Source organism: Zingiber officinale, chromosome 1B, assembly GCF_018446385.1.
Source record: "Zingiber officinale cultivar Zhangliang chromosome 1B, Zo_v1.1, whole genome shotgun sequence".
In the NCBI taxonomy this organism is placed as follows: domain Eukaryota; kingdom Viridiplantae; phylum Streptophyta; class Magnoliopsida; order Zingiberales; family Zingiberaceae; genus Zingiber; species Zingiber officinale.
Genome location: NC_055986.1, coordinates 143329064 through 143347934, shown reverse-complemented (window position 1 = coordinate 143347934; position 18871 = coordinate 143329064). Strand labels below are relative to the sequence as shown.

The window sequence follows — 18871 nt, the reverse complement described above, 5'->3', positions numbered from 1 at the left end:
AATTAGAGTCAATTGGATCTTAATTAACTTGGTCAACCTTGATTCAAATAAAATTGCATCAACATAATTCTCATTTTTTTTGTTTAATAATTACATTAGATGATATAAATTAGTAAACCTTTGTATACATTTAAATTTTAAAGTTATATCTTGTTATTTCTTTGCCCGTGTTACATGAGTCAAATTCATGTCAAACTATAACAAAATAAATTTTGAGCGAAATTCTTGCTTCTATCCTTATTCCAAAAACATTTTTTTCCCTTTAAAAAATTTATTAGATTTTGAAACACCTCAAACACACTTCATTTCCTTATCACTCACTGTCCGCTCCATAAAATGATGTGTAGATAAACTCTACACATAATCATTCTTGAGTCTTTTTTTGCAAAAAAAAAAATGATTGATTTTCATAAAAAAACTCTATTTTAAAAAATAAAGGATATTCTATTATATTTTTCATTTAAAAAAAATATACTTATGTCAATATATTTTTAATAGCTATAGCTCATAACTAGTAAAATTGCTCTAAATTAATTAAAATTATTATACATAAAATATTATTATGTCAATATATTTTTTATTAATTTATTTAAAAATTATTATCTACTATGTAAAATGATGAAAATCATACACGTTATGTTATCGGGCATAACTGTTAAAAATATTTTGGGTGAAATAAATTAAAATATGATAGAGCATCTTTTGATATATATTTTCTTCAAACTGAAATATATTTTTGACGAACGGTGTTCTTTAATTTCTGTTCATTCTTTTTATAAAAAAAGAAAATCTTGATGATTTTTAAAAAAGTGTCTCTTTTATATGTTTAAAAAAGAGGAACACCTTTCAATTTTCATTGAAACAAAAAACGTAATCATTATCATCAATTGTTTCTAGATCTCCAATGGGGCCCGAGGTTTATTATTATTGAAGAATCGATTTTCGAGACATAAATCCCTTATCCTATATAACTTATCTCCAATCCAATTACCTCTTCAGTAATCATGATTTGCATTCTCCGTATAAATTTAATCTTGGAACAGGCTGACAAAGGATGAACTTGATGATGTACCTGTTTTACCACTCGATCTCCAATTGGGCAATTAATAAGATTTCTGATTAAATATCCAACCCGATTTTTTTTATTTGTTAATTAAAGCGAAGCGTGAAAAAGAGCGAGAAGGGAAAAAAGAGTTATTTGTAAATTGCCAATTGGATAGAAATGAGGACAAGAACCCTAAGCGTCCTCGTCATCGTCATCGCGCTCGATTCCAGTGGGCACTACTTTTCTTGTTCCCGTCGCCGCCATTTCTTGTTCTCTGGTTCTTGATTGATTCTTCCGCCTATAAACATCAAACTCTTCCTCATCTTTTTCTCTCGTCGTTGCCTAGTTCTTCTGTGTCGAAGAATTGAATTTTTTTTCTCTGTTGTCTGCCATGGTTGAGGGCGAGCTCATACCAGGGCTTCCGGAGGAGGTCGCCCGCGAGTGCCTCATCCGACTGCCACTCGATGCCCTCCGCGCTGCCCAGGGCGTCTGCAGGCACTGGAAGCGCGACGTCGCCTCTCCGCCCTTCCACCGCCTCCGCAAGGCTGCCGGCCTAGCTCGACCTGTCATCGCCCTCGTCCAGTCCGATCCCGACCGCACCGTCTCCACCGCCGGCAAGCACTCCTTCCCTTCCCCTCTTCTTTACCGCATGGCCCTGTTTGAACCGGTCACCGGCGTCTGGACCTCGCCCCCGATGATTCCCCGCCGTCCACACGGCCTCCCTCTCTTCTGCCAGATGGCCGCCGTCGGGAGAGAGCTGGTGGTGATCGGAGGGTGGGACCCTCGCACCTGGGCTGCGACCGACGAGATCCACGTCTACGACCTTGTGTCCGGGGTCTGGCGCCACGGCGCGCGGATGCCGGGCCCGCGACGGTCCTTCTTTGCCAGCGCCGCCGCTGAGGCGGAGGGGCGGTGGATGGTGTTCGTGGCTGGCGGGCACGACGAAAGCAAGAACGCGCTGCGCTCCGCCCTGGCCTACGACGTGGCGGCGGACGCGTGGGTGCAGCTGCCGGACATGACGCGGCCGCGCGACGAGTGCAAGGGGTTCTTCGCCGGCGGCGCCTTTCGCGTTCTCGGGGGCTACCCCACGGAGGCGCAGGGTCAGTTCTCGCGGACCGCCGAGGCATTCGACGTGGCCGCCTGGCGGTGGGCCGCGGAACTGGAGCCTGCGCTGGAGGAGGCGGCGAGCCCGCGGATCTGCGTGGTGGCCGAGCAAGGGAAGATCTACATGTGCCGGGAGGGAAGGGAAGTGGAGATGTTTGAGGAAGGCAGCAGAGGGGGGTGGCGGCGGGTGGCGGAGCTGCCGCGGGAGGTGAGGGCGACACTGCAGATGGTGGCGTGGGAAGGGGGGCTGATGGTGCTGTGCTCAGGTGGCCACCGCCGGGCTCTGGTGGCGTATGTTTTGGACATGGACGGTGAGGATGAGAAGGGGACGAAGACGTGGCGCGAGGTCGCCGTGCCGTGGAAGTACTCGGGCCGTGTCCAGGCTTCCTGCAGCTTTCTAGTGTAGTTAAAAATTCACCACCAAACTGGAGTTGGAGCAAGGTTTGTTTGTTTTGCTCCTGTTACAGCTTCGTGAAGAGGAGGAAATATGTGAATTTTACTTGCATATTAACCAATCTTGAGTTCGGATTTTGCTACTTTTAACTATATAATACCAACACGATTAAATATTATCTCATGACAATGATCAATTGGCCATCGTCCAGCAAAAAGAAAGAAGCCAAAAGGAAATGATGAGGAAAGAACAAGCTTGTCAGATAGTTAAGACTGCAAATATCCGAGAGTAATGCCAACTTAATAATGGATATGAGCAAGCTCTGATTTCTTCATATTAGCCAAATCCTATCTTCTTTTTCTAAGCTTGTTTGTGCTGGTAGATCATTGGAATTGCTTGACATCTTGTGGCCGAAGGAATCTCTATCTGCTAATGGAGATGCCAAAGATAAATTCTTTTTCACACATTTTTCATGCTAACACAGATAAGCCTCGTTGTAGATCCATTACAGCCTATGAGTGAATAAAGTGGAGGTGATTCATAATTGTGATTTGTAGATTGAAGTAAGCACAAAGAACACTCGACAGTGACACAAATTGCAAACACAACAAGTGTGAAAGTCCTCCAAGAAATCTATCATAAGATTGTTGATTGTTCGCAACAGTTGCATGACTAAGAATATGCCAACCAGGGGAGGCAAACAAACACCTTTCGGATTATATGTCAGTTGGAATCATTAAAGTTGTCCACAAACATATTCGTGTCCATAGCATGGGCAAACCTCTTGGAAGCAGAACCTACTTCCTCTTCTTCTTGGGGCAGACCAGTGCGCTGAGTCATTATCGATGATCATTTATGGTTCTACCTCTGGCCATCTCTCCACAGAGCAGTAAGGATACCACCTCTACTTTAGAAATCTAAAACGATGGATAAATCTACTCTAGAGCCAACTCTCTCTGGCTCTGATTTAAGAATCAGTTACTGATATACTAACCACACTGTGACACAGAATACATAATCAACTTTGATCCACTGATTGCATAATTGGTGGCAAAAGACGAATACATTCGCTCCTAGCATCCCCGTCAACCCGTCCCAAGGTCAACACGGAGGAGATAAATCACGAGTGGTTACCAGCCTTGAAAATTTATGATAACCACTCAGGTTGGTAGCTCGGGTTCTGATAACCTTTCATCTACTCTAATGTCTGCAAATGAAAAAAAGTTTTCTTTGGGGGACTAAGGCTAGGTCTAGCTCTACTCTACTTCTTGACGAGGTTTTGAAGTTATTTGTATCGGTTTGCATCAGAAAATATATTAATTCCAAGTCATTAATTGCACTGCAATCACCCAACTAATGTAGGTTTATACTTGCTACTGCCGCTGCTTTATGATCTGCGTCATCCTTTAACTAATGCTTTAGCTGAAACCATCTAACAATTAATTGAATAAAAAGTGATTGTCAATTGGCTAAACTGGCTTTGCACTGAACTTTGCATGACAGCAGAGAGAAATGAAGGAAATAACTAGGGTTCTCAATAGATGCTCAGCCTGTTGGCATGTGCAACACAAACAGCAAAGCTTCAAAGAAAGTTGAACAAATCCAACAAACTATACTTTCATGCTACAATCAACAAAAACATTCATACATGCAGATCAAAGTTATTTAACAGGTCTTTGACAATTATCACAAGGTTCTATTTTTTTGTCAATTGTGCTTAAAACAAGTCACAATAATGAAATGATACCTTATTAATAGGCACAAGGTCATCGATAAGAACATTTATGCCATCAAACTTGGCATGCCATGTCCACAATCTCCTTCACCATGGGCTTGGTTATCTTGTATGCCATCAGTGCCTTCCACCAATACTTTGATAAGCATTAATGTAAGCCTTCATTGCCGTTGCAAGATTCCTAGACAACACACTTCTCCTGTTGGGCTGCTTGAGATAGTTGTTGATTTCCCTTTCTTCTTCAGCATCCATCTACCCATTGATTGATCAATTGAATTAACCTAATTGCTTTTACATAAAATTAATAATTTCCTTTTTGTTAAGTTTTGAACACTTATTAACCTTGCTGAGAAGCAAAATCAGACCACTATCAACTTGGTAACTCAATGTATCTATAGATGTTTATATAGAATTATGAACTATTATATTATCTATCACATGTTTGTGAAACATAATTAAATATTGACTATATTCACTTTATTCCATCAAACATTAGCACTTTAAACAAGATTGTTGATTTCCATTACAGATATCTGTTGGAAAGATTTTATTTTGGTTACAAATCATAGACACATTTTGTTAAAATTTTAATTATCCACAATATTTTATCTTAATTAAGTGATAAGATTTAAATGTGCATAATTAATCAAAATCTTACCGCATATCATATCTTTATTGAGTGCATGATTATCTTGTCATGAATTGCCACAATCTTAATGATTGACTCAATGATGGTAATAAGTTTCTTATAGATAGTGACCTTTAGATTCCTTGAGCTTACACCCCTTCAAAAATAATAACACCATTTATAGAAGAAGTTTAGAGTGTTTAGAAGGCTCTAAAGCATTAAACAATATTAAGGGGTGTTCAAGGCATTATTCAAAAGGTAACAATCGATCCTTTTTTCCACATTTAGTTATCCTGTTTATAAAGCATAATTTAAATTTCTCACAACCCTTAATATTTAGTATGAGCATCAATGCCGACACCATCATCCCTGGGCTGCCTTCCTAAGTTTTCCCTTTCTTCTACTGTAAATTCGAGCTTGTCTTCCTCTCAACGTCGTTGGACCCTCAAGCTACAACCTGGGTAGGTGTTAGTGTAGTTCCGCCCTTGGATCCGATCACGGTTCGGAATTAATGGTTCAGAATAGTCATCAATTCGACGATTCAAAGGCTATTATAGTTCACGATTTAGAATCATCGATTAAGGTTTGGTTTATAATTCACGATGGTTCAAGATTATAAGGTGTACATTTTATTTTATGGGGGGTATACTTTGAGTCTCTAAGATATGAGGGTGCACATTTTGGTCGTATAAATAGGCACATGACAGACACATAGGGTCTTCTATCATATCCTATGGGAAAGAAAAGCATCATTAGCCATGGACGATGATGGTGCTTCACCGAGGTTTCTCTTCTCAGCCACATCAGCTTGGACTGAGCATTTTTTTGGCCCTTCTACTTAGTTGTATCTGCTTTAGATGGCCCCTTTTCTAGGGCTCTTCTGTAGTAGTAGTACCATTGGGTGGAGTGATAGTTCTTATAAAATCTAAGCCGCATGAATTTTAGACAATCAAAATAAAAATTCGAATAGGAAAAATAAGAATATACGAGCATGGATATTCGTTTCATCGAAAATATGACATAAGAAAAATATATACATAAATAAATATGACAAGAAATCTGATTGAAGAGTCATCCTTGTCTTTAGCGTCGCCCAGAAATAATCCCTGTGGAAGATGTAGCGGAAAGAAAAGGAAGATCTTCTAAGAGGCTTAGGGGTGACAACGCTGAAAAACTTTAGGTCAATGAGGAACCAAAAGCTCTGTCAAAAATTCCACCCTAAACCCTTGGAGACTAACCCTATATATAATGGATATCTATTATCAGTCCATAGATAATAATAGATACGAGACTATAACTCTATATATATACTGAACATCTGTTATCAACATATAGATAATAATAGATACGGGACTATAGGTTCTACACATACAAGGTCTACATCCAACAATTGAAACCCAATAAGCCTAACTTAGATTACTTTAATGGGTTCAGTTTGTACTTATATGCATAACTTACAATTAAGTCCACCAATTAGAGATAATAACCAACAATCTCTCACTTGAACTATTTGTGAGTTGTATATGAAATACAAGTAAAACTTTAGTTGATATCAAACTTTATGGGTATAGAATACTCCTGTAAATAATCTGGTCCATTAACTTCATTGGTATAGGACTAAAGAGGTCATAACTACTATATATGATCGTAGAAAGTTCCAACAGTAATCACAATACCAATATCATTAACGATATAGATCAAGATGTAGATGTATAGAGTGAAAATTACATGAAATATGATCAGTACATGTCAATTTTCAACTGGTCCTAAGATGACCTCAAAAGAGGTCAGATCATATTTACAAAATACTTTATGCTAAATTGCAATAGTAAATCATGATTAACTTTATGATTCTAAAAGGAATCTATATCATATTTACAAACACCAAATGCTAAACAACAGTAGTAAATGATGATATCACAGTCAGAGTGTCAAACAAACATATAAATTCCGATTAATGTTTTAAACTTTAAGTATGTACAATAATCAAAATAAAATATTTGTCTTTATTATCAAATATAGAGCAATAAAATATAAATACAGACTCTCACTAGATGAGTTCTTCTTCCATAAGAAGGACTTCGATATCCGCAACATGTGTATAAAATACCTTAGGCATCAGGCTTTTAGTGAGCGGATCGGCCAACATGAAATCTATATTGATGTGCTCTACCATGATCTGACAACTCTGAACACTTTCTTTAACCACTAGAAACTTGATGTCAGTGTGCTTAGACTTCAACGAATTACGATTATTTTTGGCATAACGTTCTATGGCTTTATTATCAAAGTAGATCCTTAGTGACCTGTCTAACCACTAGAAACTTGATATCGATGTGCTTAGACTTCGACGAACTATGGTTGTTCTTGGCATAAAGTTCTGCGACTTTATTATCACAGTAGATCCTTTGTGGCCTGTCAATGCCATCAATAATCTGTAATGTTGTGACGAAGTTTCGCAATCAAATCCCATGATTGGATGCTTCGTAGCATGCTACCAACTCTGCCTCCATTGTAGAAGTGACTACTAGCATATGCTTGATGCTCTTCCAAGATATAGCCCCTCCAGCAAGCATGAAAATATAGCCCGAAGTGGACCTCCTACTATCCAAGCATCCAACAAAATCGGAGTCTTAATATTCAATCACCTCCAGATGATCTGATCTTTGATATGTGAGCATATGTCCTTTTGTTCTTTACAAATACCACATCACTCTCTTAGCCGCTTTCCAGTGTGATGATCCTGGGTTACAAACATATCTACCTAACATCCCTACTATAAATGTTATATCTGGTCGAGTATAAACTTGTGCATACATGAGACTTCCCACTATTGATGTATATGAGAATTGTTCCATCTCCTTTATTTCAAGTTCAAGCCATGAACACTGATGTAAGCTAAACTTGTCACCTCTTGACACAGGTGTGTCACTGGGTGTATAGTTTTGCATACCATACCTTATAAGCACATTTTCAATATAGGTCTATTGTGAAAGTCCAAGAATGCCTCTTGAACGATCACGATAGATCTGTATACCTAAAACAAAGGATGCTTCACCAAGATCTTTTATTTCAAAATTACTAGATAGAAATGACTTGGTTTGATGCAACAGACTCATATTATTGCTCGCAAGCAATATATCGTCCACGTGCAAGATAAGTATAATAAACTTGCTTACACTGAACTTGATATATATGCACTAATCAATGGGGTTCTCTTTAAATCCAAATGAGATAACCACTTGATCAAATTTTTGGTACCACTGATGGGACACCTGCTTTAAACCATAAATGGATTTCTTTAATCTACATACTAGGTGCTTTGAGTCCTTAGACTCAAAGTTCTCTGGTTGCACCATATATATAGACTCTTCTATGTCTCCATTGAGGAATGTAGTCTTTACGTCCATTTGATGTAGCTTTAAATCATAATGAGCTACAAGTGTTATAATTACCCTAAGAGAGTCTTTCGTCAACACGGGTGAGAAAGTCTCCTTGTAATCAATGTCTTCTTTCTGAGTGAATCCCTTGGAAACAAGACGAGCCTTATACTTTTTGACATTGCCCCTTGAATCCTGCTTGGTTTTAAATATTCATTTACAACCAACGGGCTTCTTTTCTTCAGGCAATTCGACAAGTTCCCAAACATCATTGTCTGTCATAGACTTCAACTCTTCATGCATGACTTTAATCCACCTTTTGGGTTAGAGTTTTATTTGACTTCTTGAAAAGATGTAGGATCACTTTCCAATCCTATATCAAAATCATATTCTTAGAGGTAAACATAATCACAAGAATTTATGGTTCTCTGTTCCCTTATGATCGCCTTAAAGACACTTGTGTCTGAGGTGGTTGAGGTATTTATTCATTAATATGAGGTAATACTTCAATTTTAGTGGCATACTCCTCCAATTACATTGGAGATGTCATGGAAATATATCTTGGTTCACTACGCTCACTGGATGTGTGATGCCCATAATGTGCGGTATGGTAACCACACCACTACTAATCGCCACTACAAAAAAACACCGATATAGGTGTGATTTTTTTTACTTCCAAGAGTGGTTTTCAACTGCTCCTACATTTTTACCACCGGTTACAAAAAACAATCCTTTTGTTACCGCTCCTATATCCTATACAAGTGATTTTCACAACTGTTGGTATAAGTTAGAAAACCGCTCTTATTATTCTTTATAGGTAAGGTTTGAAACCAATCGTACATGTTGTGCATATAACAACAATTTCAAACAACTTCTATAGCTATAAATTTAGAAGAAGTTCAAACTACTTTAAAACCATTTAAATATAAGAACAATTTTAAACCACTCCTACATGCTTTGGATATAAGAGCAATTTCGAAATAGTTTTCAACTGCTCCAACAAATCATGAATATTCAAGTGGTTGCAAACCACTTCTAAAACTAAGAATTTAAGAACGATTGTGAACCACTCTTAAAGTCATTAAATATAGAAATAATTTTGAAATAATCCTGATGCCAAGTATTTTGGCTTCTCAAAAGTAATGGTTTTAGAAGCATTTTGAAACCATTGGTGAAATCATTGATGAAACTATAAATTTGGAGCTAATTTCAATCAGTCGTGAACATAAAACTATTTTAAGTCATTCATAAAACAATATATATAAAAATATTTTTTTTGAGTCATGGATTTAAAGTAGTTTACAAACGTCTGAGAACTCCATCAGAGACACTTGTTCATATGAGAAAAAAAACATAATCATATTCAAAACATATTACAACATCCTACCCTTGCGGCTCTCATAACATTTGATTTAGCTCCTCTCTATAGAGAAGAGGCATGCCTAATTAAACACCGAAATCATATAGAGTCCTTCCTTGCCTCTTCAACGTATAGACGACATCCATGACATTGACAATCTTCCTCCGGGTGTGCTCCGTGTAGGTCACGAAATCATGGATCACATTTTTGAGGAAGATCTTGAGGTCTCCGTGAGTCTCCTCATAGATGAGCTCACTAATGTGCTTGACATAGCCCCTCTTGGCCAGGCGCCACATCGACGGCTTAGTGATGCCTTGGATATTGTCACGGAGCATTTTGTAGTGGCGCTCTGCCCTTGCCCAACACCTTACCGCCCTTCCCTCTTCCAGACATCGTCACATAATCGAGCAGTCAATCTACAAATTCATGCACAAATTTGAAGTGATTTTAGAACAATCAAATGAGGATCTGAAGTCAGAAATTAGAGAAGGGTTGATCAAGTGAAGGATTACATAGGAGATTCTAATCTAAAGAACGCGAGAACTGCAAAGCTTAGAGGAGTAGATGGAGATAGATTGGGTGTAAGCGATACTTAATAGCGACATCATCTTGTGACATAAAAACCAAGAATAATAAAAAAATATGATCTCACAAAATTTAACGCCAAGTTGTTTTGCAAATCAACTTGCATTATAAAAGTTGATACTATTTTCAAACAAAGTGGCAGTAAGTCGATTTGTGAAGAGCTTGCAGTTGATTTTTTGAAAGATTTGGATTTTTTAGGGTTTTGGCTTCAATACAAGCCATAGCATGGGCTTGTAGAATTTTTAAAAATATTCTTGTTGAATTTATAAGGCTCAAGCTAATTTGTAAAATAGATACACTCTGAAGCTTAGCATTGTGGTGGCACAAATTCACTGCTAAAATTTAAGGCACAGGAAACTTTCTCTTGGCTTTAACACAAAATATAATGTGTTTGTCACCCAATTTGTGCCTTGGAGATAACAAATGCGTTATATTTTTAATTTGAGGAGGGTATTTTGATAACAGAGTAAACCACATGACCCAATGACTTGACAAATTTGCTCATTGATCTATTTTAAAAACATTATTTTGGAGAAATAAATTTAGTATGAAGAAATATGTCACTACTAATTAAGTTTAAAAAATGATGAACCAAGGTTCTTCGTAATGATTTAGTCTTTGACTATGCAATCTCTTAACAAATTATATATCAATGCTATCTGGATAGGTTACGTTTTCTCTTTAGCTCTAAAGTTATTTCATGATATGTGATCTTCATTTACCCAAAAACAGATGACTTTTAACAATGCATCACATCATTCAAATAATATAGGTAGAATAATTTTCTCCAAAAAACAATGATGAAACACAGTAAGCCAAGGTTTGAAATTTTCTGGCCTTAAATTTTGCTTCAATCTATGTATTGAATATTAAAAAAAAATCACCTCATGGGTGAAAATCTAATGCTTGGAATAATAGCTTATAGAATGTTGCAAGCTTTACGGCCCCACTTTCTTGGAACCATTATTCAACTTTCAGGCTACGTGCCTACTCCTTTAAACAGTCAACCTCAGAAATGCATCCTTGATGCTGATTAATTCGTTCATGGCATCTTCCATATGCATTCGAGCTTTTGGTGATTCCTTTGAGCACAAAATGCCAACTCTAAGTACTGAAGTAGAGCACTCTAGCATTCTCAGTTTTGATTCATTTGGTGATACATCAGCGCCACCTGCTTCTTCTATTTCCATCAAGAGATATGGGTCTAATATCTCAGTAATTCGCGTAGGAAGTGCCATTTCAACAAATTTGTGGAGGTTCATTCCTTCTTTGAAGGCATCTTTGAAGGCATCACTAGTAGGCCCCTTTCCAGTAAACATCTCCAGTAGAAGTATTCCAAAGCTGTATACATCCCCTTTAGCTGAAACTTTAGTGGTCATACCATATTCTGAAATGTATACAGAGCAGTGAGCAAGTATTTGAAAGATCAAACTAGATGGACAATAAGAGATTCAGTTGAAAGTTTAAGAGTCTTAATAAGATGCCATGAAACACAAGCTATTATATGCATCTTGAAAAATATAGAATGTTAAAAACAAATTCATCTGGAGGAGCATGAATATGATCAAACTCAAACATTGTAGAACTCCACTAAGTACTGAATTCCCATGAAATAATTATTGATGATCTATACCAATGATTTTATTCATGACAGAAATAAAATAAACAGAATAAGAATGTATTGACTAGGAGCATGTTCTTTTGTTGAGATTATTCTTAGAAGTTCAGAACCAAGAAATAGGAAATACCTGGAGCAACATACCCTATGGTCCCTTTCAATGTGCTTGAATTTGTCTGTCTCATGCTTGATGAACTTGTAGTTTTGACAAGAAACTCGGACAATCTAAAGTCACTCACATGTGCAACCATGTTATGATACAAAAGGACATTGCTTGGTTTCAGATCACAATGGATCATAGGGGTCTCGCCATGATGATGGAGGTATGTTAAAGCTGAAGCCACATCTATAGCTATGTTCAGTCTTTGGCTAAGACTTAACCTTTGTAGTGTGCCCTCATTGGCTTTAGGATAGATCCAATTCTCCAGGCTGCCATTTGGTAAAAATTCAAACACTAAAGCTTTGAAATCATTCTCTTGGAAGTCAATACTTGAACATGATGTTAAAATCTTGATGAAATTTCGATGCTTGATATTTCTTAAAGCTTCACATTCGGACATGAAGCTTTTTAAAGCCCCTTTTTGCTGGAGGTTGAGTACCTTCACTGCAATTTCCTCATGGTTTTCCCAATTTAACTTCCCTTTGTATACAGATCCAAAGCTTCCCTTGCCAATTAGATTGGCAGGTAAGAATCCTTCTGTGGCTCTGAACAGCTCAGCAAAAGTGACCATCCTATATTGCTTCATGATGTGCGAGTTGATTTCAGAATATCCTCTCGATTTTTGATGTGGACGACAAATTGCAAATAAACAGATAAGAAGCATGATGCAAAAACACACTCCCGATGCTGAAATGACTACAATTAACATTTTGGTCACACGTTTTCTCCTCGGGGTGCATGATGGCAAGCTGAGCTCTGGGAGGCCTCCACAAAGTTGACTGTTTCCTGACACGGAAAATGCAGTAAAATTTTGGAAAACCCCACTTACTGGTACTTCCCCTTCAAAATAGTTGTTGGAGAGATTAAGAAAAGACATAGTGTTAAATAATGGGATGCGCCCAGTTAATTTGTTGCATGAAATGTCCAACACTTGAAGGCCGTTCAATTCACTGAATGACGGCGGAATTGATCCCTGGAAAAGGTTATTTTGCATATACAGATATTGCAGGAGTTGACATCCAAGGATTGTGCTAGGCAAGCCACCAGACAGCCTGTTATTTGAGACATCTATGGTTTTGATGTTTCTCAAGTTTCCAATTTCCAAAGGCAGTGTTCCTGTCAAAAAATTGTTTGAAACATTGAAGATGATGGAGAGGGAGGGGATATAGAGGATTTCTTTTGGTATACTACCACTTAAGTTGTTGGCTGCAAGGCTTAAGATAGTTAACGGGCAGTTTCCAAGGCTAAGCGGTATTGGACCATGCAATTTATTGGTGTCGAGGACTATGTTAAACAATTTGGAAAGATTGCCAATTTCTGTAGGGATTTCTCCAGCCAAAAAGTTGCTACTCAGGTTTATTATTTCTAACCTGTTCATGCGTCCCAGTTCTTTAGGAATGGCACCACTTAGACTGTTGGACCACATATTAATTACTGATAAGTTAAGATTGCCAATTTCTACAGGAAGGCTTCCAGTAATTTGGTTTTGATAGAAGCTAAGCACTACAAGATTTTTTGACAAATTACCTATGGATTTGGGGAACATGCCACCTAAATTATTGATGTCAGCTTGCAAAAATCTAAGGTGGGTGCAGTTGCTTAAAGCATCGATAAAACTCCACTCAGCAATACTTGTTGCTTCTAGCTGATTACCGCTAAGAATTAGCCCGTCTAGATTTTTCAAGCGGCCCAAGTTGTTAGGAATGATCCCAGAAAGATGGTTTCCGGCCAGCATTAGAACTTGCATATTGACAAGATTCCCAATCTCTAGTGGGATAGTGCCGGTGAGATTGTTGGAAAGCAGATTGAGTATAGTTAGGTTGCAAAGATTGCCGATACTGGATGGGATGTTACCTGAAAGTTGATTACCTGAAAGGTAAAGCTCAACAAGGGATGAAAGGTTACCTATTTCAGAAGGAATTGGGCCTCTGAATTTGTTGACAGATAATGAAAGTATTGTCAAGCTTGAAAGGTTCCCAATCTCAGGAGGAATTCTTCCAGTGAGACTGTTATTCCAAACGTTGAGCTCCTGAAGCTTTGAGAGGGAGTAGACATCACTTGGGATCTCTCCTTCAAACATATGTGTATCCAATCTAATGATTTGTAGGTTTAAACAGCTGCTAAGATTGCCTGGGATGGTACCATGCAAACTATTGCCACTCAGGTTGAAGTTTTGGAGATTAGAACAATTCTGAAACAGAGAGAACGGGATCATATCTTCAAGAGAATTTATGCTCAGATCGAGACTTTGAAGATGAGAAAGAAGGCCAAGCTCCTGTGGAATGGGGCCTTTAAGTTGGCTCTCACGGAGATGGAGCTTCTCGAGAAAAGTGAGGTTGGCTATTGATGCAGATATTGGACCTGCTAAGTGTTGAGTTTTGTTTTAAATTCAAAAGTAATTTTTGTAGTGTTTTTTAGTCCCACATTGTTAAGTGGAGAAGCTTGGAAGGGCTTATATATGAAGTCCTTCCATCCTTACTTAGTAATAATAAGAAGAGCCTTTGCACTGTGAGCCTTTGCACCGTGGGTGCAAATCTCCAGCCCGTGGGCCTTGTGCTCACAGGCGGTCCAATTTGTTTTTGCTGGTTTGGTTCAGTCTGAACCAAATCAGTTTGTTTGCCGGAGAGCCTTTGCACCGTGGACGGCAATCACAATTTCTTAACCCTTTGTTGTTATTAAAGTTTATTAGTACAATTAAATATTATTATTTGAGCATAATTAGTTCTATTACAGTTATTACACTAAGATGAGGTTCTCCAGCTCTAAAGCTGTGACTCTAGGTTTACCTCCAAGGTTATGACATGTGACTCCTCTCCAGTGGCAAAAATGAATGGAAGTGTTGTCCCAGGAAGCCAATGCTTCAGATGGATCAGAGAGGAGAGACTTGAAGGAGATAAGAGCATGTTGATCAATGGCTACTTTGGAGGAGGCGCTCACGAAATGGGAGACTGATAAATATGCAAAAGAAAAGAGCAAGAGGAGAAAAAGGATGGGGCATGACTATAGAGAAGATGGAGAGGTTAAGCATTTCACTCTACTTGCCATGGAGATTAATTATCTTCTGAAAAATGAAATTTTGTAAGAGATGGTAGAGGGATGCTTGAGCTTTGCACAATCCTGCCTTATATAAGACACTGGATGCATGCAGTGGTGTACAGTAGCTTTATGTTAGAGGTATCCATTAATACTGAGATGGAAATGAAGAAAATAAAGTCAATCAACGCTCACTGATTCATTATCGCTACATTAAATATAAATAAAGCCAAAGCGATATCATATTATCCAAAGAAAAAGATATGTCAAGCGTTCAGCAGTAGAATTTTCTACAGTTCAACAGGAATTGATATGCTGTCGGGAGGTCCCTCCCCCGTTGTCAAATCTGATTAGGTTGGAAACTTAAACCATTGATTGTCCCATTTTATGCGAGCCATTGACTGAGGGAGTTGAGGGATCACTCGGTATAAGGACACGTCATCATGATATCGTTTGCCTGAAGAAGAAACCAAAATATACATAGGCAAATATTGGTATATTGTTGGATAAAAGAATAATAAAATTTTACCGTTTGCAAATAGTTAAGGTATGGTTTATGTAGATCATTTCAAGATGTGATTTGTGGAGAGAAAGCTGAACTTTAAGATAATTGTGATATATGATTCGGCATACTTCCAGCCTGCATATTGCAGGTTGGAACTAATGCCGAACTTTTGTGCGTGATGACCGAGTTGTTAACACAAATCTGATATTAAAAGTTAAACCACTTGACCTGTACTGAAATTATAAATATGAAGCATTATTCCAAAATTATGTGAACAACTACAAGTTGGAACCCTCAATATTATTATAAATTGCTACACACTATCTCGGTGTTCAAGTCCATGGCGAAAGTTCAGCAAGGAATTGTCATCGTTAGCCTGTTAGGAGGTCATAGACGTGTTGGAAAAGAGTCTGGAAAAGTAAAGAAGAAAAACTAGATATACTATTGTGAAAGACAAAGTTAGGATGGATCGTTAAGCATAAAATAATCCCCTATAACTATTTTTCCAATAGATAAAAGTTTATGATGGATCTATATATTAGAAATGATTAACAAAAAGAGGAGTACTCAAGGAAAAGCTTCTCTATGCATGATCAACTTGGTTTGCCTCACCGATGATTCATCCTCTGGAATAACTAGGGGTGTAATCGAGTCGAGCCGAGTCGAGTCGAACTCTTGGATGTTTGAGTTTGACTCGTTTATAATCGAGCCGAGCTCGAACTTTATTTAACGAATATATTCATGACTCACGAGCTTATTTGAACTTTTATCGAGGGTAAACGAGCTTAATAAATATAAATTATAAATTTAAATATTCATTAAAAATTAAATTATATATTTTAAACAAATTATAATATTCTTGTTAAAATTTATAATTTTATTCTAATAAATAAATTTAATATATTTGTCTATATTTTTCATAAGTAGAGTATAAAATTATAAATTCAATATCAAAATTATTATTATTTTTATTTAAAAATTTATTTATGAACTTAACGAACATGTTCACGAGTTAACGAGTCGAATATTATGAACCTTGAGCTTGGTTTGTTTATCTTAACGGACCTCATTAAACGAGCTTTTATCAAATCGAGCTTCGAATAGCTCACGGGCGGCTTGATTCATTTACACCCCTAAGAACAACCTCCCTGTGATCTTTATCCTCTTGTTTTTTTGTTACCAAAAAAGTTTTATTTTATTACTTTTACCCATTTCAAACTGTGAACAATCAAAACCTTTATCTCATCGTAAGCTAACAAATCTTTTATCGTTTTGCCTGCACGTCATGTTTACAACATCTTATAAATCGTCTAGTTTACTTTCACAATTTCTCATATTGCAATTGAGCAGTCATTTAATTAATTTCTTATGTAATTTTTTATGCATGATCGTTCTAAACTTAACTCGATGTTGATTTCGTTTCATTTTGTCAAATATGTTAATCTAGCTACTACGAAGCACTTAAATATAAATAAGTTGGATTTTTTTTTCTCTTTTCCAATTGTTTATGCCATTAGGAATTAGGATAAGTAGTTAACCTTAATTATCTATGAATTTAATTATGATGCATCTGTACCAATTCATATCCATATCATCTATGAATTTAATTTTGGTCCTCTCATGGATAGAATTGACGAATAAAATGAGGCATCCGAGTTGGCCCAAAGTCAATGGGGTTGGTCGACATAGCAATCAAGGTCAAGAGGAGGTCGACACTTGGGACCAACTCAGAAGATTGTCCTGACCGAACAATCATCCGACCGAATAAGGTGAGGCATCTATATCGGGTCAAAGTCAATGGGGCTGGTCGATATGACAGTCAAGGTCAAGAGGAGGTCAACACTCGGGACCAACTCAGAAGATTGTCCTGACCGAGCAATCATTTGACCGGACTCTTTGGCCGGTCGGACCTCGAGCCCTTCATTGTAGTTAAAGTTCTGAGTCGAGTTAGTACCCTCCTTAGCAAAGACTTATTCATCACTCATACTATCATGATTAACTATTCCGACTGATTCATCCAACGGAACGGACCTATGGTCTAATCAAACAAACTGAACACTAGGTGTGATCGAATTCAGTGGCCAAACTCAAAGGTCGAGCGGAGAAGTAATCCTCGACAACATCCCCCAAATATGACCCCTGTGACTCTTGCAAGCAATAATCGGTCGGATTTTACGAAGGACTTGATCGGCTTGCTAGGTGAGCATATTAAGGACTCCTCAATCCAACAACCTCATATTCCTTTTTGATATTTTGTACCATAGAGGATATAAAATATTCTGTATGTAAATTGTACACAAAAAAACTTTGAGCCTGCCAATCACAAGGATTACTTATCCATTTTAGGAAAAGCGTCATAACATCATTATAGTTTGTCCTTTTTTGAAAACATTTTAAAATTTATATACAGACAAATAATAACACTATAAAAATGTTCTCGATCTATAAGCACAGTTAGGTAAGATTACATAATTTACACATGCATCCATTATTCATTCAACTATTATTTATTATTTTTATCAATCACTGATTTGAAGATCGAACTATCTATACTGAAACCTCCTCCCAAATCCGATTAGTATTACTCATTTTAATATATAAAATTACACAGAGCCACCTTTTATTCACTCAGAATTTTCACACGATCAACTTCAAAACCACCTACTCAATCAGTCATCGTCTACGCTTTCATACACAATCAGTCTTCAATCAGATGGATAGAACTCTGATTGATAGAACTTTCCGTGACTTGTCCTTGAGAAAAGTCAGGAGATACTGTGCTAATAAAGGGATGACAACAGGGATTAATAGAGCATTAATGATATGTCTGATGTGGTATATCTTGTGGAAAGGTTGAAAGACTTTGCTGCTTTTTTTTCTCCTTGAGTTGACGTCATGAGAATTTTCAACTACTGATCTCGATCCATCGATATAGGTAGTCAAACAAAAACATAGAATCTGTCATTTCAATGACCTGATATGATTGATCCCATAATTATTTCTAAGAAGATAATCATAAAATTATAGTAATTTTTTTTTTTAATCTTATAGATATTCGAATCCTTATCTATGATAGTAATCCTGTCTATACTAACCAATTCAACCTTGCCTTAGGACCTCAATCCAATCCATCGATATTGAACGTACAGACTGACTAGTGAGCTCGTAAGATCGAAGATGGTTAACTGATCAAGACTTGAATTTATTCTGTGTCCTGAAGCGAATATGACGTGATTCGTCCCGTAGAAAATTCAGAATTTTGCCTTACTGCAGGACTACTTTAGTTATATGTTTTAACTGAGTGTATCGTTAGATTTTTTACCA

General features: G+C 37.4%; 2 protein-coding genes across 2 annotated transcripts; one reads left to right on the top strand and one right to left on the bottom strand.

The window, feature by feature from the left end:
- The first annotated feature begins 1182 nt into the window (after nucleotides 1–1182).
- On the top strand, nucleotides 1183–2726 carry LOC121982994 (F-box/kelch-repeat protein At1g15670-like). Its single transcript, XM_042535990.1, has one exon. The coding sequence runs from the start codon at nucleotides 1437–1439 to the stop codon at nucleotides 2553–2555; it is 1119 nt and encodes a 372-aa protein (XP_042391924.1). The 5' UTR covers nucleotides 1183–1436; the 3' UTR covers nucleotides 2556–2726.
- An 8343-nt stretch (nucleotides 2727–11069) lies between these two features.
- LOC122006422 (receptor kinase-like protein Xa21) lies at nucleotides 11070–14334 on the bottom strand. The gene is made up of 2 exons (XM_042561958.1): nucleotides 11980–14334; nucleotides 11070–11618 (listed from the first exon to the last, which is right to left on the bottom strand). The coding sequence occupies exons 1-2, from the start codon at nucleotides 14222–14224 to the stop codon at nucleotides 11227–11229; spliced, it is 2637 nt and encodes an 878-aa protein (XP_042417892.1). The 5' UTR covers nucleotides 14225–14334; the 3' UTR covers nucleotides 11070–11226.
- Between the last annotated feature and the right edge of the window lie 4537 nt (nucleotides 14335–18871).